The sequence below is a fragment of the Sorex fumeus genome, unplaced genomic scaffold, assembly GCF_029834395.1.
Source record: "Sorex fumeus unplaced genomic scaffold, SorFum_2.1 ptg000014l, whole genome shotgun sequence".
Taxonomy (NCBI): Eukaryota; Metazoa; Chordata; class Mammalia; order Eulipotyphla; family Soricidae; genus Sorex; species Sorex fumeus.
This window is the reverse complement of record NW_026606071.1, coordinates 42,125,420-42,145,912: the sequence shown is the minus strand read 5'-3', so window position 1 is coordinate 42,145,912 and position 20,493 is coordinate 42,125,420. Positions and strand designations below refer to the sequence as shown.

At 49.0% G+C, this 20,493-nt stretch overlaps 1 protein-coding gene across 1 annotated transcript in view; it reads right to left on the bottom strand.

Moving 5' to 3' along the window:
- Positions 1-1,145: 1,145 nt before the first annotated feature.
- Positions 1,146-20,493, bottom strand: part of ACSL3 (acyl-CoA synthetase long chain family member 3) — a 31,303-nt gene continuing 11,955 nt past the window's right edge. Inside the window, exons 3-14 of the mRNA XM_056111602.1 lie at positions 20,060-20,169; positions 19,276-19,414; positions 17,359-17,509; positions 16,200-16,323; positions 15,640-15,711; positions 13,755-13,894; positions 12,775-12,947; positions 11,530-11,604; positions 9,673-9,864; positions 7,733-7,847; positions 6,364-6,521; positions 1,146-1,899 (exon numbers count right to left, since the gene is read on the bottom strand). Coding sequence (XP_055967577.1) covers positions 1,742-1,899; positions 6,364-6,521; positions 7,733-7,847; positions 9,673-9,864; positions 11,530-11,604; positions 12,775-12,947; positions 13,755-13,894; positions 15,640-15,711; positions 16,200-16,323; positions 17,359-17,509; positions 19,276-19,414; positions 20,060-20,169 — 1,607 coding nt within the window. The 3' untranslated portion in view covers positions 1,146-1,741. The remainder of the gene's footprint in view (positions 1,900-6,363; positions 6,522-7,732; positions 7,848-9,672; positions 9,865-11,529; positions 11,605-12,774; positions 12,948-13,754; positions 13,895-15,639; positions 15,712-16,199; positions 16,324-17,358; positions 17,510-19,275; positions 19,415-20,059; positions 20,170-20,493) is intronic.

Sequence of the window (20,493 nt, the reverse complement as noted above, 5' to 3'; positions counted from 1 at the left end):
AAGCGTCTTACCCACTATACTTTCTGGCCCCCAGTAATTTTTGACAATCTTGATTTGATACTGCAGTACAGTATTACTCCTGATAATGCTGGACTAACAGACAAGCAACATGCATATGAAAACAGTCTCATCATATAAGCAGGGTTCTTAGAACAAGACCTCCCTCCCCAATAAAGTGTCCACGTGGACGTGACTTATAAACTAAATCTGAACCGTGATTAGAAACATTCCAAATTATTTCATTTTCTAGTGTAGGAAGATTACAGTAGAAAGGGAAAAGGTTCATTTTGATCTTTTGGGGAGGCAGTGGTGCTCTGGGCGACATTCACCAGTGCTCAAGGGCTAAGTCCTAGCTCAGTGCTCAGGCTAACTTTTGGCAGTGCCTGGGAGACCAATGAAATGCTAAGAATATAAGGTGTCTTATCCCCAAAACTGCCCCTGTGGTCTGGGTTATTAGCAGACGTTCACAACCATAACAACGCAAACTTTCACAAATACCTTTGCCCCAGCACTGCTGGGTTTGGTCCTGGAAGCCCCAGGCATTGCATGCATTGCTGGGCCCAAACACTGATCTGGTTAGCCCAGTTGGTCCAGTACTTTGGGGGCGTCCCCTTGGATACCTGAACCCCGCTTCCTGCACACACCAAATTTCAAAGCAAACGAAAAACACCCTAACATGAAATGACCCTCACCTGAATCTAGGGACCAGGGATGCGGGCTCAAATGTAAGAGCATCTTGTGTAGGTGAGGTCCCGGGCTTCACCTTCGACCTGGTGTGGACCCCGAACCACAAAAACATTGAAATGAGGAAAGCCGGGTAGGGGATGAGTGTAGAAGAATAGTACACAACAACTTTCCATGCCTGATGTATTAAATATAGACAACTCAACATTCTTAATGGTCAACGAAGAGAATTTTTGACGTTTATTTTTTAAAATCCTCCCCTCTCAGAATGACTCCCACTTCAACAGTCAACTAGAAGTCCAAGCATTCCGACGATAACCTTCTGGTCTTAGTAACGGTTGCTGTGTTTGCCCCCAGACTACATACATACAAGCATTTTATCTCATGCAGTACCGACCACGCTTCCTAAGTAAAAAAAAAACAGACATAAAGAAGAAGCTTCCATATATAGTCAAGAGGTCTCGCTTTCTTAAAACGTAAGTGTGGGTATATTTATTTCTCTCAAAGGCATACAGGACAATAATTACAGAGCAACAAATCTTTTGTTCAACAATGATCTGATTTATAAGCATTTGAAATTTACATAATTTCACATCCTTGCATTTTTTAAATACAGTAAGTAAAAAAGCCCCTCCCCCAATAACCAATTTTTTTTTTATATATCCTATGTAATCCCTCTATACATCCAAACTTTTAAAAAGTTACAAACTGAACATTATACAGAACATAGAAATCATGTCTTAAAAACTGAGGTCTTAAAAGTACTGTTGGTTCCCCCACAGGATTCAGAGTCCTCATGCTGACAGGTGCAGTCCTGGGTGGGTGGCACACTGGAGGAGGGGGGAGAAAGAAGAGACAGACACGAGTTTGCTGTCTTAATCGTTTACTAATCCTGTCAGTTAAAAACGGTGATGCCGTGAGAAGCAACAGTTTAGGTTAAATAGGAGGAACGAGTTTGCCTCTCGGACTGAGACGTGCGATTCAAGTATTTTCCCATTTGCTCTGAGCTCCCTGCAGCGGACGGAGGCTGAAGGCGGACCGTCCGTCCCTCCTCCCGTCACTTCCTCCCGTACATGCGCTCAATGTCCGCCTGGTAATGGGTCTTCAGCTCTTTGCGCTTCAATTTGAAGGCGTCTGTCACTAGGCCGGTCTCAGGGGTCCACGGTTCGGGGCTCAAACGAATCTTTACAGGAATTTCAAACTTTTCCAGACTTGCTGAGATGGTGGAGAGGATGGGGGTGGAAAAAAAAGAAAAAAAGAAAAAAGTGAATGCATGGGCCTGAAGGTTGTACAATTTGAATTCTTAAGAAGCAGGTCCAGCAAGCTCTAGATAAGAGAGAAAATCGTTAGTACTTAATTTGTAATCTAACTCCAGTACAGCTCATCCTAAAAGGTAAGTGAAGGCTTGTTTTTCAAGCCCGAATGCTCCCTTGAACGCGTACCTTTTTTGCTTGTCTCTTGCTTTGCTTTTCCTGCTCTGGAGAAGTCCATGTTCTCTCTTGAACATCTATTTATTCCGTGCCCCCCCCCGCGCCCCCCCTCGCATCTAAGTTCTGTTCCACTGACACTATCTTGCTTCACTAAAAATAAATAAATAAAAGATATATGAAAAACAAAGGACTGCTTACTTAGAGGGATGATTTATTAGATAGCTTGCGCATACGTGGAAAATGTAACTGCATGTACTTCCTTTAATAAAATTATGAGTTGTAACTTTTTTTATTTTTTTCTCGTGTTTGGGCCACAACTGGTGGTGCTCAGGGCCTACTCCTGGCTCTGCATTCAGGATTCACTCCTGGTGGGACTCTCGGGACCATATGGAGTTGCCAGCATTCGAATCTGGGTTGGCCACATGCAAGACAAGCACCCTACTATCTCTTGGCCCCACCAGTTGTAACACTTTTTTAATGTTCAGTTTTCTGGTCTGGACTCCATTCAGGAGGAGAGAATTGAAATTGGGAAAATTAACATATTACATGTATATCTATACGTAGATAGATATAGATACAGAGAGAGAGAGATAAATGGGCTGGAGTGATAGCAGGACTGGAGTGATAGCACAGCGGGTAGGGCGTCTGCCTTGCATGTGGCCAACCCGGGTTGATTCCTTCGCCCCTCTCGGAGAGCCCGGCAAGCTACCGAGAGCATCTCGCCCCCACGGCAGAGCCTGGCAAGCTCCCCGTGGCGCATTCGATATGCCAATAACAGTAACAACAAGTCTCACAATGGAGACGTTACTGGTGCCCACTCGAGCAAATCAATGAACGGGAGGCCAGTGATAGTGAGAAGCAGCAGCATTAAGTTTTCATAATTTACAACTAATATTATATCCCATAATAAGCTGCTAGGTTAAAGGGGCAGGTTTTGCCTTCATGCAAGATAAACTTACACACGGCATAGCAGGTACAACACTTCCTTTGTGTGTGGCCAACCCAGATTTGATCCCTAGCACCCTGTCAGGTGTAGCCCCCAAACAAAATCCAAACCAACCAACCCTAAAAAGTACACATACATAAAAACGAACACATAATATTTATATGTAGGCTAAGGAGGATACGTATCACCATATCACACTGTCAACTGCACACCATCTTTAAAAGGCCCAGAACGCAGGAGCAAGGAAAAGGAGTGTCTTTTTTTTAAAAAAAAAAAAAAAAGAAAGAAAGAAAGAAAAATTATTTGCATTAGGACCACATCTGTGGTGCTCAGGGCTTAGTCCTGGCTGTGTCAGGGGTCACAGGGCCAGGACGCAGGGCCACTGGGTCTAAGGCAAGCACCTCGCCAGCTATCTTCTCTCTCCAGCCCAAATGGATGCCACTGCTTTGCTTACGGAATGGAATACCCAAGGAGAAAGGTGGAGACCACTCAAGAAACTGGGCAGTGCCTTCTGGGCCAAGCTGGCTGGTCTGTTGTCCATTGTTCCCCACACCCATTGCAGACTTGGCAGAGTCTGGCCGTGTGACTGTCATTCTGTGGGAATTAACTGGCTAAGGGCCTGGGCACGGCACGGGAGGCGACTATGTGAAGTTTTAGGATTCATCCGCGTAGGCCAGAGATCCCAGCAAGTCAGATACCACGAACACGCTGACAACTGCCAAGTGAGTCAATGAAATCACATTCAATGGGGAGCCACTGGTGGGGAGTGCGTTTGTCGGGGGCTGCGCTGAAGCTTTTATGTGGCTCTTAAGTCTATACTCCATTTATTTTATACGAAGAAAATGATCCTAGATAATCTAGATGGGTCCGATCCAATCACTTGAGAAGCTTTAAGACGAGATCTGAGATTGCCAGGCGCATCTGGATCCCCGAGCCCAGCCCCGCCTCTTGACAGCCTGTCCCAGTTTCTAACCTTCCCTTGCCAACTGCCAGTGCACCCAGGAACCAGTCTGCATATTTCTTAATTTACATACTTACTGACTCCGTTTCTCCTGCTTAAAAAGAATCAAACAGGATCTTTCCCCCATCGCATGCAAAAATTAACAGAATGGATTAAGGAGCTGGAGCTACAGGGACACATCTTTGTGACCTGGGTTAGGCAAGTCAGATATGACGTTAAATGTTCAAGAAACAAAATTATTATCTGTATCTTAAGCTGTTGTCCTTCACAGAGTCTATAAAAAAAAAAAAGTTAAGCAGAAAAAAATTTACAAACCACCTGTATCTGGTGTCTAGACCAGACAGAGGCAAACCAAAAGGGCAGTGAGATACCACGCCCCTCACACCCACACACTGCCCAGACGGAAGAGGACAGTGTGGGCCGAGGTGAAGAAACGAAACCCCTCCTACGACTCCGGTGGCAATGAAAAATGGTGCCACAGTTTCAGAACAGTCTCGGTAGTATTTGGAAGAAAATATTCTGGTAGTTTCTTCTTCTTTATTTTATTTATTTGCTTTTTGGGTCACACCCGGCGATGCACAGGGGTTACTCCTCCTGGCTCTACACTCAGAAATTACCCCTGGCAGTGCTCAGGAGACCATATGGGATGCTGAGAATCGAACCCAGGTCGGCCACGTGCAAGGCAAACACCCTACATGCTATGCCATTACTCCAGCACTGGTAGTTTCTGCACTGGTAGTTTCTGTTTTAAAAAAAACAAAAAAAAAATTTTTTTTTAATGAATCACCATGAAATCAAAAAGCTGTTCATGCTTGGGTTTCAGTCATACAGTGTCCCAACACCCGTCCCTTCACCAGTGCACATCCCACCACCAATGTCCCCAGCTCCTCTCCTGCCTTCTGGTAGTTTCTGAAGAGCGTCAATATAATAAACCGGAGCTCAGTATAAGGTCTTAAGGCGAGTCCTAGATACGACACGGGAGAAATTGGGATGTGCAGTCAATAACCAGTATTTTCCCTGAGCGGGCACACAACAATGAGATACATGGGGACTTATTTGGCCACAAAAGGGCCTGGAATATGGACACACCCCACATGTAGGAAGAACGGACACTGCAGTGAACTCTGTGGAAGGGACCAGATATGGCACAGGAGAGATCGTCTCTGGTTCTCCTTACGTACAATACCCAGATGGGCAAATCTAGGGAGACCCATGTCCTGGGAGCGTTGGGGAGTGATGTTAACAGGTGCAAGAGTTCTTCCTGGGGTGATGACAAGGTCCTAAAACTGTGATGATAGCTGTACAATTCAGCAAATATACTAAAAATGAACTAAATACATTACATGGCTGAGTTGCATCATATGTGAATTACATCTCAGTAGAGCTGCTAAAATATGCAGAAAAAACACTTTTTAATGGAAAGCACATGAATTCACAATTATGCTTACTGATTCATCATTCCAACTTACTTAGAAATTACATAGGTTTCTAATTGGTACTCATCAATCCATTCAATTTATCATCAGCCCAAGGTTATTTATATGCTGGAAAAAAGAACGGTTTTCAAGGTGACATTCTAGCGCGCATAATTGCAACTGAAGTGGAGGGTCAGAATGATTCCATCTGGTTAAGTGGAAATTTACATGTTTCAGCCTCGCATTACAAGGGGAATAAAATGCAAACTTGAACTTGGAAGCTGGACCAATAGCTCAGTGGGCAGGGCGTTTGCCTTGCATGCAGCTGACCCGGGTCTGATCCCTGACATCCCATGTGGTCCCTCAGCACTGCCAGGAATCATCTCCTGAGTGCAGAGCCGGGAGTAACCCCTGAGCATCTCCAGGTGTGACCCATAAAGCAAAACAATAAATAAAAATAAATAAAACTTAAAACTACAATGCATACTTACATTAGAAGGCTGATGGCTCAGAAAGGATAGGTGCTGTGATTAATCCACAAATGTTAAACCACTCTCACTGCCTCTCCCACCAAAAGGAGAGCCACGAATACGCCAGGACAGCCAGCGACCAGCACGCTAACGTGCAGGATGCTCCAAGCCTGCTGGCTGGACTCTGCCGGGGGTGGCCAGGGGCTGCCCAGGGCCCTGGGCACAAAGGAGGTGGTGGCAGTGGGGGGGGGGGGGGCGCGCAGGGGGGCCTGGGGAAAGGCCAACCCCGCTCCAGGGAGACAGGAACATTCTGGCACTTGGTCTCCCTGTCTCCAAGGAGTAGACGACTGGAAAAGGGGTTTGGAAGAAACCTGGCTAGGAACGTTCTGTCTCCTCGGGGTAGGAAGATACTTCTTTGCAGGCAAGGAACGCTGCCCGCCTGGAGACTCTCGCTCACCTGAAATAGCAGCTTCAGAAAGCACTTTCAGGACCTCATTCTCCATCTCGCAGCTGTTACACAGCTCCTCCCACGTGCCCTGCAGCCCCTTCCTGCGAGCCAGCTCCGTCAGCTCCTTCTGATTTGGCACGACAAAGCCGATGACGTAGGAATGGTAACTGCAACACAGACAAAGGAGCTGAGGCTCAGGAACCAGGGGGAGCACACCCCGTCCACGGCAGCTCCCGGTGGTGACTCCAACACGGTGAGTCGCCGACACGTGACCCGACATCACCACTTCTCTTCTGCCGGCTAACCCGTCAGATGCTTCCGTGTCTGACAGAGCTCACGGCCTAACTACATCTTGACATTTTACCATTTCAAGCATTAATGGTGCCATATAAACTACCAGAAAATTCAGGGTAGAAAAAAGAAAACAGGTCAAGCAAAAACAAAAACTAATATCAATCAGATTTGGCACTCAGAGAAATCGGGCAGGCAGCAAACAAGCAAACGAGTTCTTCCCCTTTACTAATGAGTCAAGTGGTGATATTCCTACCCCTTCACTGACAGATCACGGAAGATCCCGCCAAGGACAGTGCCAGGCTGCACTGGCAATGGCCTCCAGGGTCACCCGGGCAAAAGCCGGACCCCGGACACTGCTGAAGAAAAGACGTCCAGGCTGATTAACGGCCAGGCACATTTCTAATCACGGGAGTGATCTGGACTGTACCTTAAAGTCTTTCTAAACTGCATCTGTGGATCTGGGGTTTCACGTTTTACCTTAATGATCATTAACCACTGGAGGAAAAATAAACCCCGAGACCCGTCAGATGAGGTGATCGTAAGTTAACTCTGGAGAATGATTACCCCACGCAGTACCGTTAAGCAAACGCCAACACACTTCCCAAGAAATAATCTCTGGTTCTTGAAAATCCCGTCGCAAGAGCCTCGGCGGCAGCAGCAGAGGCTGGAGACGCTCACTCCGGCCACCGCTCCCCGTGAGTCGGGTGCAGGCCCTCAGGCCTGGCCGGGCTCCCAAGCAAACGCCAGCTGAGTAGGCTCACTGATGCCGAAAGATTCCCCATGCACTGGGATGGGGAGCGAGGGGAGACCAAGAGGCGATTCTGATTTTCATTCCCTTCCAACCACAGACAGAATGTTGGAGTACAACGCAGCAGTGAACACAAACCCCAAGAAAGATGGGCAGGTGAGTGAGGCATCCCAAAGGGAACTGGCTCAGCACTGTGAAGAAGAGCTATTCCCAGAGGGGACAGAGGAGGAGGAACATTCGAGAATGAAGCGCCCAGAAGGCCCACGGGGGCAGCAGCACCAAGCGCACACATGCAACCCCCCCCCAAGTGGAGCAGGAGGAATTGTACTTCCTTACCTGTTCGCATACGCACAAATGTTATCTATGAGGGAGAGATTCTTCAGAGCTGCCTCGACTTTCCCCAGAGAGACGTATTCGCCAGCCTGGAGTTTCACAAGGTCCTTTTTACGATCTGCACACAACGAAAGCCAGAGAGGGGGGAAGGCACATCCAAGGAGGAGACGTTAGGGACAGCTTCAGCTCCAGGCCCACCCACTGAATTCATGGCAACAGCTCCACTCAAATTAAGTCCAAATCAAAGTCGTACCATTTTAACATCTCTATTTAAATTAAAATTAAAAAAAAAAAAAAAGCCATTTCTGAGTAGGGAGCTATCATGAGCGATGATCCTAGTGAACCCACAGTGCAGGAGGGAGAAGCTGCAGACACAGCGTCCCTCCATCCCTCCATCCCTCCCACACCACCGGCCTCTCTGCACAGCGTGGCTGCCTGGGAGACAGCTGGGGAGAACCAGGCCCAACCTCTGGGCCTCCTGCAGAGGGGACCAGAGGCCACAAGGCAGAGGTGCCTTGGACGGGGCTTGAGGCCCAGACAAAGCTTGGGCGGGGGGGAAGGGGGGGAAGAGGACCTGAGAACCTCGGCATTCAGTGACCACACAGTGGCAGCAGAAAAGGCCGTTCCCGGGGCCAACGTGACAACAGAAAGGCAAGCCCAAGAGTGCAGGAAGAGATGCAGGCCGATCTACAGCCAGGGACCATGGGAGGGAGGGAAGGAGGGAGGGAGGGAGGGAGGGAGAAGGAGGAGAAAAAGCGGGGGAGCTGTGGCCTGAGACCGGCAGCGCTGTAGGGAGCAGGACTAGAACAGTCATTCACTGGCTGAGAACAGGGGAAGGGGCTCTGTTTCAGACAGAGCCCCGCTGCCCCGCCCCCGGCCACGTTCAGCCTGGCTGAGTGTGAGACAGAGTGCCAGACCCGGTGGCGAAAGGGGGCCACACCACAATTCACACCTGTGCACGCTCTGCCCGGCCCAGAGGGATGGCCTCACCCACGCAAGGGCAGGCTCGGGCCCAGCACGCCCAAACTTTTAGGCTGGGGAGACAGTACAAGGAAAGTGAGGTGCTTGCCAGGCACTCAGCTGACTCTGGTTCAACCCCCCAGCCACACCCATGATCTCCTGAAAAACCACCAGGGGTGGCCCTGACTACCAAGTAAGAAGCAAGCCTTGAGGAGAGCCAAGTGTGGAACCCGAACCAGAAAAAAAAAAAAAAAAAAAAAAGAATTCACAAAAATGAATCTGCCGAATAAAGAATGACCCTGGCTCTGTTCTGTGGCCACGTGTGTTCAGGAGCTGTGCCCCGGTGACCACGAGATGCCTGGGACCTGGGGGCTGACCCTGGGCAGGCTTGGACCTTAGATTCTGTTTATGGGCCACACCCGGCAGTGCTCAGGGCTGACTTCTGGCTCTGTGATCAGAGAACTATATGGGATGCTGGAGATCAAACCTGGGTCCACCTCCTGCAGGGCAACTACCCTATCCACTCTACTACCTGGCCCCTCAAGGATGAGTTTTGTTTTGTTGGGGGTCTTTTTGTTTTGTTTTGTTTTTGCTTTTTGGGTCACACCCGGTGATGCACAGGAGTTACCCCTGGTTCATGCACTCAGGAATCACTCCTGGAGGTGCTCAGGGTACCATATGGGATGTTGAGAATCAAACCTGGGTCGGCCGCGTGCAAGGCAAACACCCTACCTGCTGCGCTATTGCTTCAGCCCCAAGGTTGATTTTTTTAAGGGTATCTAACAGAAATTACAAATACTACTGCTGTTGATTCGTAGCATCTCCATTGTAAGTTGCATTTCACATCTTTCATACAACAGACCGTGCCAACATCATGGAACAGTATCTTCGTATTATCTAACGGCTTCTCTAGTTACACCGTATCTCTTCTGTCCAACACTTTTCAGCAAGATCCCTTTTCTAACCTGTACACGGTAACTCACCAATAATCTTTAGACAACCATCAGGGTCAAACTCCCCAATATCTCCAGTACAGAGCCACCTCTGACCATTCTCGTCTTCAAAGAAATCAGCTTTTGTTTTCGCTTCATTTTTGTAGTATCCCATTGTTACATTTGGGCCACCAATAAGAATTTCACCTCTGGGGTGTGGTTTATCAGTATTAAAGTATCCACCTTAAAAAAATAAATAAGTTGCAGTTAATTCAGCATTTCTACATGAAAAAAGATCTCGAACTATTACTTTCTAACTAAGGCAAACCCATTTTAATTCAATTAGTTTCCTAAAGGAAGCAAGGCTACTACTACTAAGAGACTCATGAACATAGAGCCAGGTACATAATTGCAGCTGCTTAACCCTAAGGGTAGGAGCGATAGCACAGCGGTAGGGCGTTTGCCTTTGCCTTGCACGCAGCCAACCCTAAGCAGTTAGGATTCTAAACTACTGATCAAAAAATGATGCCACCGATATCTTCCATCTCCTGTATAAAGTAATTACAAATACCACAGAAATGAATTCCATTAAAGATGATTATCGTAACCATTTTGATGAGTATTTTTGTTTTGTTTTGTGGGGGGGGGGGGGGCACTCCCAGCTGGTCCAATGGGGTGACTCCTGACAATGCTCAAGGATCGCTCCGGGTGGTCTCAGGGACCGTAAGTGGTGCCAGGGTTCGAATCTGAACAAGGCTGCAGGTTAGGAAAGAACCGTACCTGCCATACTACAGCTCTGATCTCTTAATTAAAAAGAAACCTCCATACAAAATCAAATTACTACTTTAGAAGGTTTAGTTCTTAGTATTTCAAAATGAGTCTTATTTATTTCAAAACGAATCCTACTTACTGCTTAATCTCACAAATTCTGCCGCAAGCCATAAAATGAGACCCAAACATCAAAATCTAGGATTTTCATTTTTTGTCCACTTTTTCAAGTCACAGAATCTTCGTTGTGTTTTTTGGGCCACACCCAGCTGTGCTTGGAGCTTACTCCTGACCCTGCACTCACGTCTCACCCCTGGTGGGCCATAGGGAACAACAGGTGGCCAGGGATAGAACCTGAGTCAGAATTGTTCAAGGAAGACAAGTTCTCTGACGCCATGTGTAAAAAAAATCTTAATCTTTACTTTGCAAGGAGAAAAGTGCATCTAAGTAATTTAACATTACTTACTAGGAACTAATAGTATTAGCTATTTTCATTTATATAGCATCAACCACAGACTTTCATGAAATAATTGTGTAAATTTCTCTCTCTGTGACTATGCATTAAACCCCAAGGGGTAAAGAGAAAAGAAACTTTAAAAATTCTTTATAAGAGCTTTGCGGCAGCCCGACACATTGTAAGACACTTCCACCCATTTATGCCTCTCAGAGAGAGCCCGGCAAGCTACAGAGAGTATCCTGCCCACACGGCCAGAGCCTGGCAAGATCCCCTTGGCGTATTCGATTACGACAATAGGTCTCAATTCCCTAACCCTGAAAGAGCCTCCAATCGTTGGGAAAAGACGAGTTCAAAGAGGCTGCTAAAATCTCAGAACTGGGAGGAAGAGAGACGTTACTGGCACCCGCTTGAGTAATTCGACAATTAACGGGATGACGGTTATGCAGTGAAGAGCAGATTTTGTATCTAGAAGAGTTATGATCACTCCTAATTCACACTTAAGAAAAACAACTAATTCCCCTAAATGGCCTTTAAGACAAGCAAAATATACACAGAAATGTAGCTATTTCTATTATTAAAAAATGAAGTTATAGACAAGTTTCATCTTTTAAAATATGGATGAAAATGAAGTTTAGAGGTTAAAATGACATCAATTAGTGCTCTGTGGTGAAACAGGTTCTTACCTTCCTCCCAGTTCTTTAGTTTAATTTCACAGCAGACCAACGGTGCTCCCACTCTGCCAGTATTGTAGTCCCACACTAAGATCAAATGAGAAACAGCAGGTACAGCAGTTAATATATTTTTCGAAGTGACTGAAAAATGATTAATTCATCCCCACGCTTAGACGCCCTTCAGAGCAGAGGCCGCAAACTGGGTCCTGCCAGGCCGTGTGGCTCCTGGCCTCAACTGAACATTTAACCACCAAGACACCTTTATCTGCAAGTGTGCAACCTGTAACTGTGGTCTCCGCATAAGGGGGCCCCTTGCTCCGGCCCCTGTCCCTGATCCAGGTCATTATCTTATCACTCGTTGGAAGTAAGATGCCTGGTTGGCGGGTCGGGAGCCCCTATCTTAGAAAGGACAAGGAGCTTCAGCATTTAAAACCCCCTCCACTGGGAGGCGGGGGAGCAAACGCTGCGCCCACTCTCCTCGCTCGCGAGCTGGTTCCTGGAAAGCGCTCCTCAGCCTTGGGCCACAGCAACAAGCTCTGAGAGGCGAACTCTATACCTCAGGCGACTCTCTCCCTCCACTTCTGAATGTGACTAATACCTTTTCTATTTTTTTTTTTTAAATTTTAGGGTCACACCGGTAATGCACAAGTTACTCCTGGCTCATAAACTCAGAATTACTTCTGGCAGTGTTCAGGAGACCATATGGGATGCTGGGAATCGAACCCAGATCGGCCACACGCAAGGCCAACACCCTGCCTGCTGAGCTATCGCTCCAGCCCCTCTGATAACCGTCTTCATTTATTTGTTTGGGGGCTGCATCCAGCAGCGCTTCAGGTTGACTCCAGGATCACTCCTGGCAGGGCTCAAGGGACCAAATGGGATGCCAGGGATGGAACCCGGGTCTACTGCATGCAAGGCAAGCGCCAAGCGCCCTCCCCACTGAACTACGGCTCTGCCCCCAGCATCTAATACATTCTTCAACAACCAGACAAATGGAAATCTTTAATTAACTGATGGAGAAAACGATGCCGGTCAAAACTAGAACTTCTAGAATGTCAAGTTTTAAGACTTACTACCATCGTGTAATTATTAACAGCCCTGGGGTGAATTACTGACTACGAGCTGTACCTACTGCAGCCTGACTACAAAGCACCCCCAGGACTTGGCTTAACCAGGACGACACCGGTACTTGAGCGGCTCCTCTACAGAGCTGTTGGGGAAGCCCGCGGGCCTCGGCCCCGTCAGGGTGCTCGCTACCTTCGGTGATGGTGCCGGCCCCACACGATTCCGTGAGTCCGTAGCCCTGGCCCACGGAGCAGCAGAAGCAGATATTCATGAACCGCTGTGTGGTCGCGGAGAGAGGGGCGCCCCCACATAAGAGCAGCCGCGTGTTTCCACCCAGCAGGCTCCGAACTTTCCGGAAAATGAAGCTTTAAAATAAGAGAAGAAAACAGAATGAGAAGCAGTGGGTTTATGGCCTGCACGGGATTTCCCTGGTTCTTTCGTTTCATCTTGGGGCCCCTCCTCAGCAGTGCTCAGGAGTACCCCCCGGCTTGCAGAGCTCAAGGATAACTCCGGGAGGGGGTACTGGGGCTCGAACCAGGACTCAGCAGCGAACCATCGCTCAGGTTCACCTCTCTCAACCGTTAAATAGGAGGTTGTGCGGTTGACTAAATCAGTTACCTACTGCCACGTACCTGGGAATTCTCTTGATGGCCATTTTTTGTGTCTTACATTTTTGAACTTCCATCAAACAGATAATCTGCCTTAAAAACTTTTTAAGTAGTTATTTGAACTTTCAGTTGTCAGGCTTCATTTTATACCATGAAAAAAACCTTTGCTAGGTTTTTTGAGAGCAGTTAGTCTTATGTAATTACAAAAGCACATACAATACATACCATACGGTAATGCAGGAAGGGAGAGAGAGGACAGTCTGTGGTAAAACTGACCACCCTACCACGAAACTCAGCGTTTAATCACATCTGGCTCATTATTTACACTGAGCCATTTCTCAAAATAGTTACAGCCGTGTATCCACAAAACATAAGCACACTATCAAAAGAATTGTAAGCGAACTATTTTAAAACAACAACTGCAACTTAAAAAATCATTCCTACAGTTACTCTAGATGGGTTTTAAAGGAGTTTCTTTGGTCTTAAAAAAAAATGTGCAATAACAATTTTGTTAAGTGGACCATTTATGTGAACGCACTTCAATTACCAAGGACCCTGACTTACCGGTCACACAGCGGAGTGCTGTACCCTTTGGAAATCTGTTCCATTTTGTAATTGTACGCCAGGATAAACAGATGACGTTGAAAACTACTCATTTCATTCACTTTATTCATAACATTTTTGTAGATCCGATCCATGATTTCCTGGAGGTAGAGGAAGCACAAGTCAGTGGCGCTGCTTCAGCTGCCCTCCCGCTCAGAGCCTGCACGGCCACAGCTATCGGTCCCTTCCCGAGGTCTGTTACTCTGGCAGCGACAAACTTTTAAAACAGCTGCAATCCGGATGAAAGTTAGGCCGTGCTTTTCACAGCAATAGAGAGATACTCGTATCTGTAGTCAAGGGGGGTGGAGAAGACAGCTAAAGAAGAGGCTCGGTGTAAAGAGCATGTGTCATGGGCAGAATAAGGCAGCGACAGAGAGAGAGAAACAGACAGACAGACGCACGAACCACAAACACGCTCAGCAGTAAAGAGCACACATGTGCACGTGCACAAACCAACAACACACACAAGGCTGGTAGTTAAGAGCACGTGAGCATGCAAGGCAGCTTAAACCCCACATACACACACACACACACACACACACACACACAGCTCAGTGTAAAGAGCACGTGTGCATGCAGGATACCCAGTTTGTAAAGCACCAGAACACGGACACAGACACAGACACACAGACACACACAGAGCCCCACGGCAATAAATGCCACTGGTGATCTATTTAGTATCTTACTAAATCTGAACTAGGAATTAAACTCACACATGAACTGCTCTGTGGAACAGTACGCAGTGGTGAGAGCTTTCTCAGAGACAAGAGAGCGTCACCTCGCCGGCACCATAACCAAAGGAACAAGGGCTGTTTTCCGTGTTCTGAGTTTGCTGACTTCTTTACTGTCCTCTACTGCTGCACCTGAGAAATTTCCCTTAGCTACACTACACTTGCTTGCCAAGCCTATGAATATGCAGCACACCTTCAAAACTATACCTGAAATTGATTTCCTCTACAATCTTAGACCGCATGTGATTTTTTTAAGTGAATTTAAGAACTGAAAGTAAAACACTACAAAGCTATATACCTATATAAATGCCAGAACTACCAATTATCTACACCTTTCTTTGGAGGAACTATGCAATATACACTTGGATGTGAGCACACAGAAAATAATCCAGTCTCCTTCGCCCTCCAAAAAAATCCCCCCAACCTCCAAACCGAAACAGAATGAGACGAAAAACATATTAAGTGGCCTAAGATAGCATACGGGTTAAGGCACTCGCCTTGAATGCAACTGACTCCCAACTTGTCCTCTGAGCACAGAGCAGGAATAGCCCCTGAGCACAGCCAGAGGTGACCCCCAAAATAAAACTAAAGACAACTGAGTAGACAGAAAATAACATTCCTGTCTCATTTCTACCGATCTTGCATCTAGGAAAGATTCCCCCCACCCCACCCCCATAAGCTCTCAAACAATCTGCACAGAAGAGGAACATCTCATATCCTCCATCCTCTCTGCTGCTAGTCTATGGGGTCCTATGAACAACAAACATGTCCCCGGAAAATGGGAGCTAAAGGCTGGAGAGGCAGCACAGCTGGCGGGGCGGCTTGATACCCAGCACCCCATTCAGGACCCCGAGCACTGTCGGGGGTATCCTGAAGTGCAGGGCCAGGAGGAAGCCCGAAGGTGTGTCCCCGCCTAGAAAATAAACTAAGTAAGTAAAAGGGCTATTGGGGGGAAAGGTCCTGTAACATCGTTTAGGACAAAATTAAGCTAAAGCAAGGCAGGGTGGTTCCTGCAGGGCTGCAACCCCGGGGGCCAGCAGGGTTCCTTCATACGCTCTGCGGCAGACGCGTCGCCCGCCTCCGGTGCTCGAGCACCAAGGACGGTGAGTTCTTACTGGAACAGCGGCCATCAGCGTGGGTTTCAGCATGGACGTGTCTCCTTTGCTTCCTTTCTTTATTTTTGAAGACTAGGAAGAGAAAACGCAATCAATACGGTGGTCCTCAGGTTTCTGTGTTTTTTTTTTTAATTCAATGGACTTTTGAGATCAAAATGTAAATTTTGAACTTGTCTTAATTAGAAAACACACGACGTGGGGGAGGGGGGTAGAGAGCTACTTCGGCAGGTGCAGCACTCGCCTCTGCCTGCGTCTCTTTGTACACGGCCCACCTGGGTTCGATCCCTAGCAACCAATATGCATGGTCCCCTGAGCACTGCCAGGAGTGACCCCTGAGTGCAGAGCCAGGAGGAAAAGCCCTGAGGAGCGCCAGGGGTGGCCCCCGAGCCAAAGCTACTCCCCAAATAAATAAAATTAGCAATCACATGAAAAGCCGGGTGCTTCATTTCAAACAGATGACCATCAAACAGATGAGCACCCCCACCTCACAGCTGCGTCAGGCTGACAGCAACAAAGTGATGGTTTCTCACCACCCAGACTCACCTGATCTGCTCACTCACCTGATCTGCTAAAGTCTGGGGCGAAGAGTAGCCAATGCGGCATCCGTGAGACAGGCAGACGAGCTCAGCACTTAACTCGAGGACATGGGCCAGCGGCAAGTAGCCGATATACACATCTTCCTCCCTGCGGGAAGCAGGTCAGAGGGGTGCGCTGTGAGCAGGCACGGGGGCGGGTCCCTGGCAGGACACTGGCCCCGTGTGTGTGTGTGTGTGTGTGTGTGTGTGTGTGTGTGTGCGCGCGCGCGTGCGCGCGCGTGCGCGTACCCGATGCCTAGCCCCCGGGCACGCATCCCCCGTGCTGCTGGAGCAGTGACTAGGGAACCGTGCCTCAGTCTCCCCCGCCACCCCAGTTGCCTTGCCCTGCTCCACCGGATCCTGCCTTCCCAAGACAAACCAGAGGCTGAGCACAGAAGATCAGTGCCCAAATCATGCATGATATTGAGGATAGGAGTGAGGTCATGGAGCCCAGGGCCACCCCAGTGAGGCTGCAGTTCAGGGCGCGGGTCTGAAGAATGCACAGCTGCTCGGGCCACACCCGGCAGTCAGTGCTCAGGGGCCTCGAGGAGGCAGGGACGGGAGGGGTAGGTGGTGACGGAGGTGAAATGGGGGGGCCCCAAGCACTCGGTCGAATATAAAAATGACTGCGGGGTAAAATGATCTAAATGAACAGACGGAAATCAATCCAGGCTTATACTTTAGGGGGATGGCTGGGTAGGTGTGTGGGTGCAGCCCCATCCCCCACCGCTTGAAAAAAAAATACCTGTGCTTTCAAAGGAAAAAACTATTGTTTTTCTATCAGTAAGGCCGGAGAATCAGCTCAGGTGATAGAGGGTCTGCCCTGCATGGGATGGCCTGGGTTAAAGTCCCCAGCACGCACACACATGCATGCAGCTCAGGTGGTAGAGTATGTCTTGCATGGAATGCCCTGGATTAAAGCCCTAGCGCACGCACGCACGCGCGCACACACACACACACACACACACACACACACACACACAACACCCCACCACCACCACCATCCCCAACTGTAATTTTAATGTCCTTTTAACTGAAGAACACCCACTGTAAACAGATTCTGAGCCTGACCATAACTACCAAACGACAAAAAAATGTCCCCAGAATAAGCGCAGGCCATGCCAGTTTCTCAGCTCTGACCTACCCCAATCGTGGGATCCTTTCCGCCATCCCAGTTATCCCAGCAATGATGTTGCTGTGGGAGATCATGACGCCCTTGGGGAGTCCCGTGGATCCACTTGTGTACATGATCACTGCGATGTCCAAAGGCAGCGGTCTGCTCTGTGGCGTGCTCTCTGTACGGGAGCAAAGACAGACATGGTCCACAAACCAGCATTCGTTAGGAGAGCAACAGCTGGGGCAGGATAGTGGGTAGGGCATTTGCCTGGGCATCCCTTTTGGGTCCCCCAAGCACCACCAGGAGTGATTCCTGAGTACAGAGCCAGGAGTAACCCCCTGAGCATCGCTGGGTGTGACCCAAAAAAGAAAAAAAAAATTAAAGAAAGCAACTGTTAATCAGACACATACAGGCATCAAAGAACAGGAAACAATACCAGCTCATAAAAACAGCCCACTGGAAGGGACAAATGCATAACGTTAGATTAGAAAACCTAGGAAGACTCTACTGAGCGGATGTTTCAGTGAAGAACAAAGTAAGACAAAGGGGTGGGTGTGGAGCTCCAGGGTTTGATACTGTTCTAAGCAGATAATAAGCCCCGAGCCAGAGAGATGGGTGTGGGGCGGAGGACGGGGCCAAGTAGCAGGGAATGAGAGGCTGCCCACTCCCCGGCCTCGGCCGGGCTGCCATGGGCTCGTCCCGAGAGGGAAGCAGGGGCGTGCTCGGTAGACAGCGGCTTCTGGCGTTCTGACAGGATCACTTTAGCCATTAACGGAGATGGGGGTAAGGAAGACATTGGGCAGGGCTCTTGCCTTGCCACGCCCTTGACCCAGGTTCAATCCCAGGCACCTCGGTAAGTCTTTAGCACAGAGTCGGGAGCAAGGCCTGAGCACCACTGGGTGTGGCCCAAAAGCAAATAGCGGCAAAGCCGTTGGGCGGGGGGGGGGGGGGGGGGGTAGTAAAGGTGGAGGGGGAGAGGGAAGGGATGAGAGGGGAGGCGGCAAAGGCCTCGACCTCGTGGGCCGGCTAACTTGCCAGCAGCCTCCCTGCCACAGCACCAGTCGCCAGCAGCACCTCGCGGGAGGGTCCTCTGCAATCCACTGCCAGACCAGCCATCAGCACCGTTGACGCCGACCTCCTCAGACTCTCCTTTCCCCCTGGGGCCCACACTAAGGTTCGCACTTTTCTGGCTGGCCCTGGGTGCCCCGTGGAGGGAGCCCCTCACTCTCAGTGGGGACGGAAATTCTTTCTGCCTCCAAGAGCCTAAATCTCTTATATTAGCCCTATGGCCGGGCAGAAGGGAACCACTGTCCCAAGACGCTCTCGGTTTCTGCCGACTTCCCAAAGACCACGGGACTAGCACGCTGACACCTGACTGGGTCACCATGGCTGGGGCTAGAAAGCCATGCACCGCCCCCCACCCCCCAGGGAAAGGAAGCGCTGAACCCAGGAATGAAAGGTGGGGCACAGACTCGGCTGAGCAAGAAGTTTCGTACAGGAAAAACATGATGACGTGATTTCTAAACCTTTAAATCACCTAAAACCATGTGAAAGGGGTATTGTATAATGTAACAGGTATACCAGTTTTAAACATTTTGAACGTTAAATTAACTTTTGTAATTTTCTTCCCTTTAGTTTTTTATTTTTGCTTTTTGGGATACCCAGTGATGCTCAGGGTTATTCCTGGCTCTGCACTCAGGTATCACTCCTGGCAGTGCTCAGGAGACTGTATGGGATGCCAGGAATCAAATCTGGCAAGGCGAATGCCCTCCCTGCTGGACTGTAGCTCAGTCCCCTGCAACTTTTCCTTAAGCCTCCCAGCAGTCTCCAGAGCACACCCCTCCTCTCTGCGTGAATGAAGGCCTGGCAGAGGGCCAACGGCATCGGATCTGACCTAAGCGGTCAGCCGCCCGGAGGGGCCGCGGGCACCGCAGACGAACCTACCTGCGCTGGACTTGGCGCCCAGGGCCTGCACAGCCGCCATGGTGTGCACAATGACGCCCTGAGGGAACTCGGACCACGTGGGAGGCTTCCCGTCCACGGTGATGATGTGTCGCAGGCGCGGGACCAGGGACACGATGTCCTGGGGAGAAACAAGCATCCGTCATGGCCGCGCGACCAACAGAGCCCGCCCAGAGCCCTGCACGGAGACACGGAGCTTTCTAAGTAGTGCCTTGCCCTCAAAAAAAAAAAAAAAAAAAACCAAAAAAAAACAACGGGCGGTGTATATATTTCGTTTTTCATCTGCAATGTATGACTGATATTTCAGATGAAGAACTCCTGGTCTAAAATGGAACGACTGAGCACCCGAGGCATCGGGTGCACCCGCTGTTTGGTAAAATCCACTCGAACACTCAATTCCTTACAGAACAGATGTGCCCCTTACCGTAACCTGACAAAACAACGGTAAGCAAATGCCCCTCTTGTATTTTAAGAGGGGCAAGACCCTCCTCGTCTTCAGAGGGGGCCTTCTACAAACCAAAGAAACCCCTTTTCCTGGGGTTGATAAGGTGCTCTTTTGAAAACTGTGGAAAACGCATGGCAAGGCTTCTGGAACCTGGTCCATTTTCTCCTTTTCACAGAAATGAATGGCCCTGGTTCGTTTTCTCCTTTTCACAGCACCCCTAAACGTCACAAAGGTGTTGGAGCACACGGACTCTCTCCTCATTGCAGCCCGGCCGCAGAGCCCAGGGTCACGAGACAAGGGCAGGGGAAACGCAGCCCTCACCTTCAGCTTGGTCTGCAAGAGCTCTTTGCTGGTGATGATGTTGGTGACTTCCGTTTCATTTAACCCGTGCACGATGGCAGGGCCTCCGAGGGTGGCGTACAGCGTGACAACTGGCGGAGGGAGAAAGGATAGGTCAAAGACAGGATCACCTCACTGCAGCGCGTGCACCTTCTAGAGGAGCAACAGGACCATCCTAACCCATCAGACCCCCGATTTCTCCAACAATGCCTTGCTTTTAAAATCATTCCGCGGGGCTGGAGTGGTAACACAGCGGGCAGGGTGTTTGCCTTGCACGCAGCCAACCCGGGTTCGATTCCCAGCATCCCGTCTGGTCCCCCGAGCACCACCAGGAGTAATTCCTGAATGCAGAGCCAGGAGTAACCCCTGAGCATCGCTGGGTATGACCCGAAAATTAAAAAATAAATAAATCACTC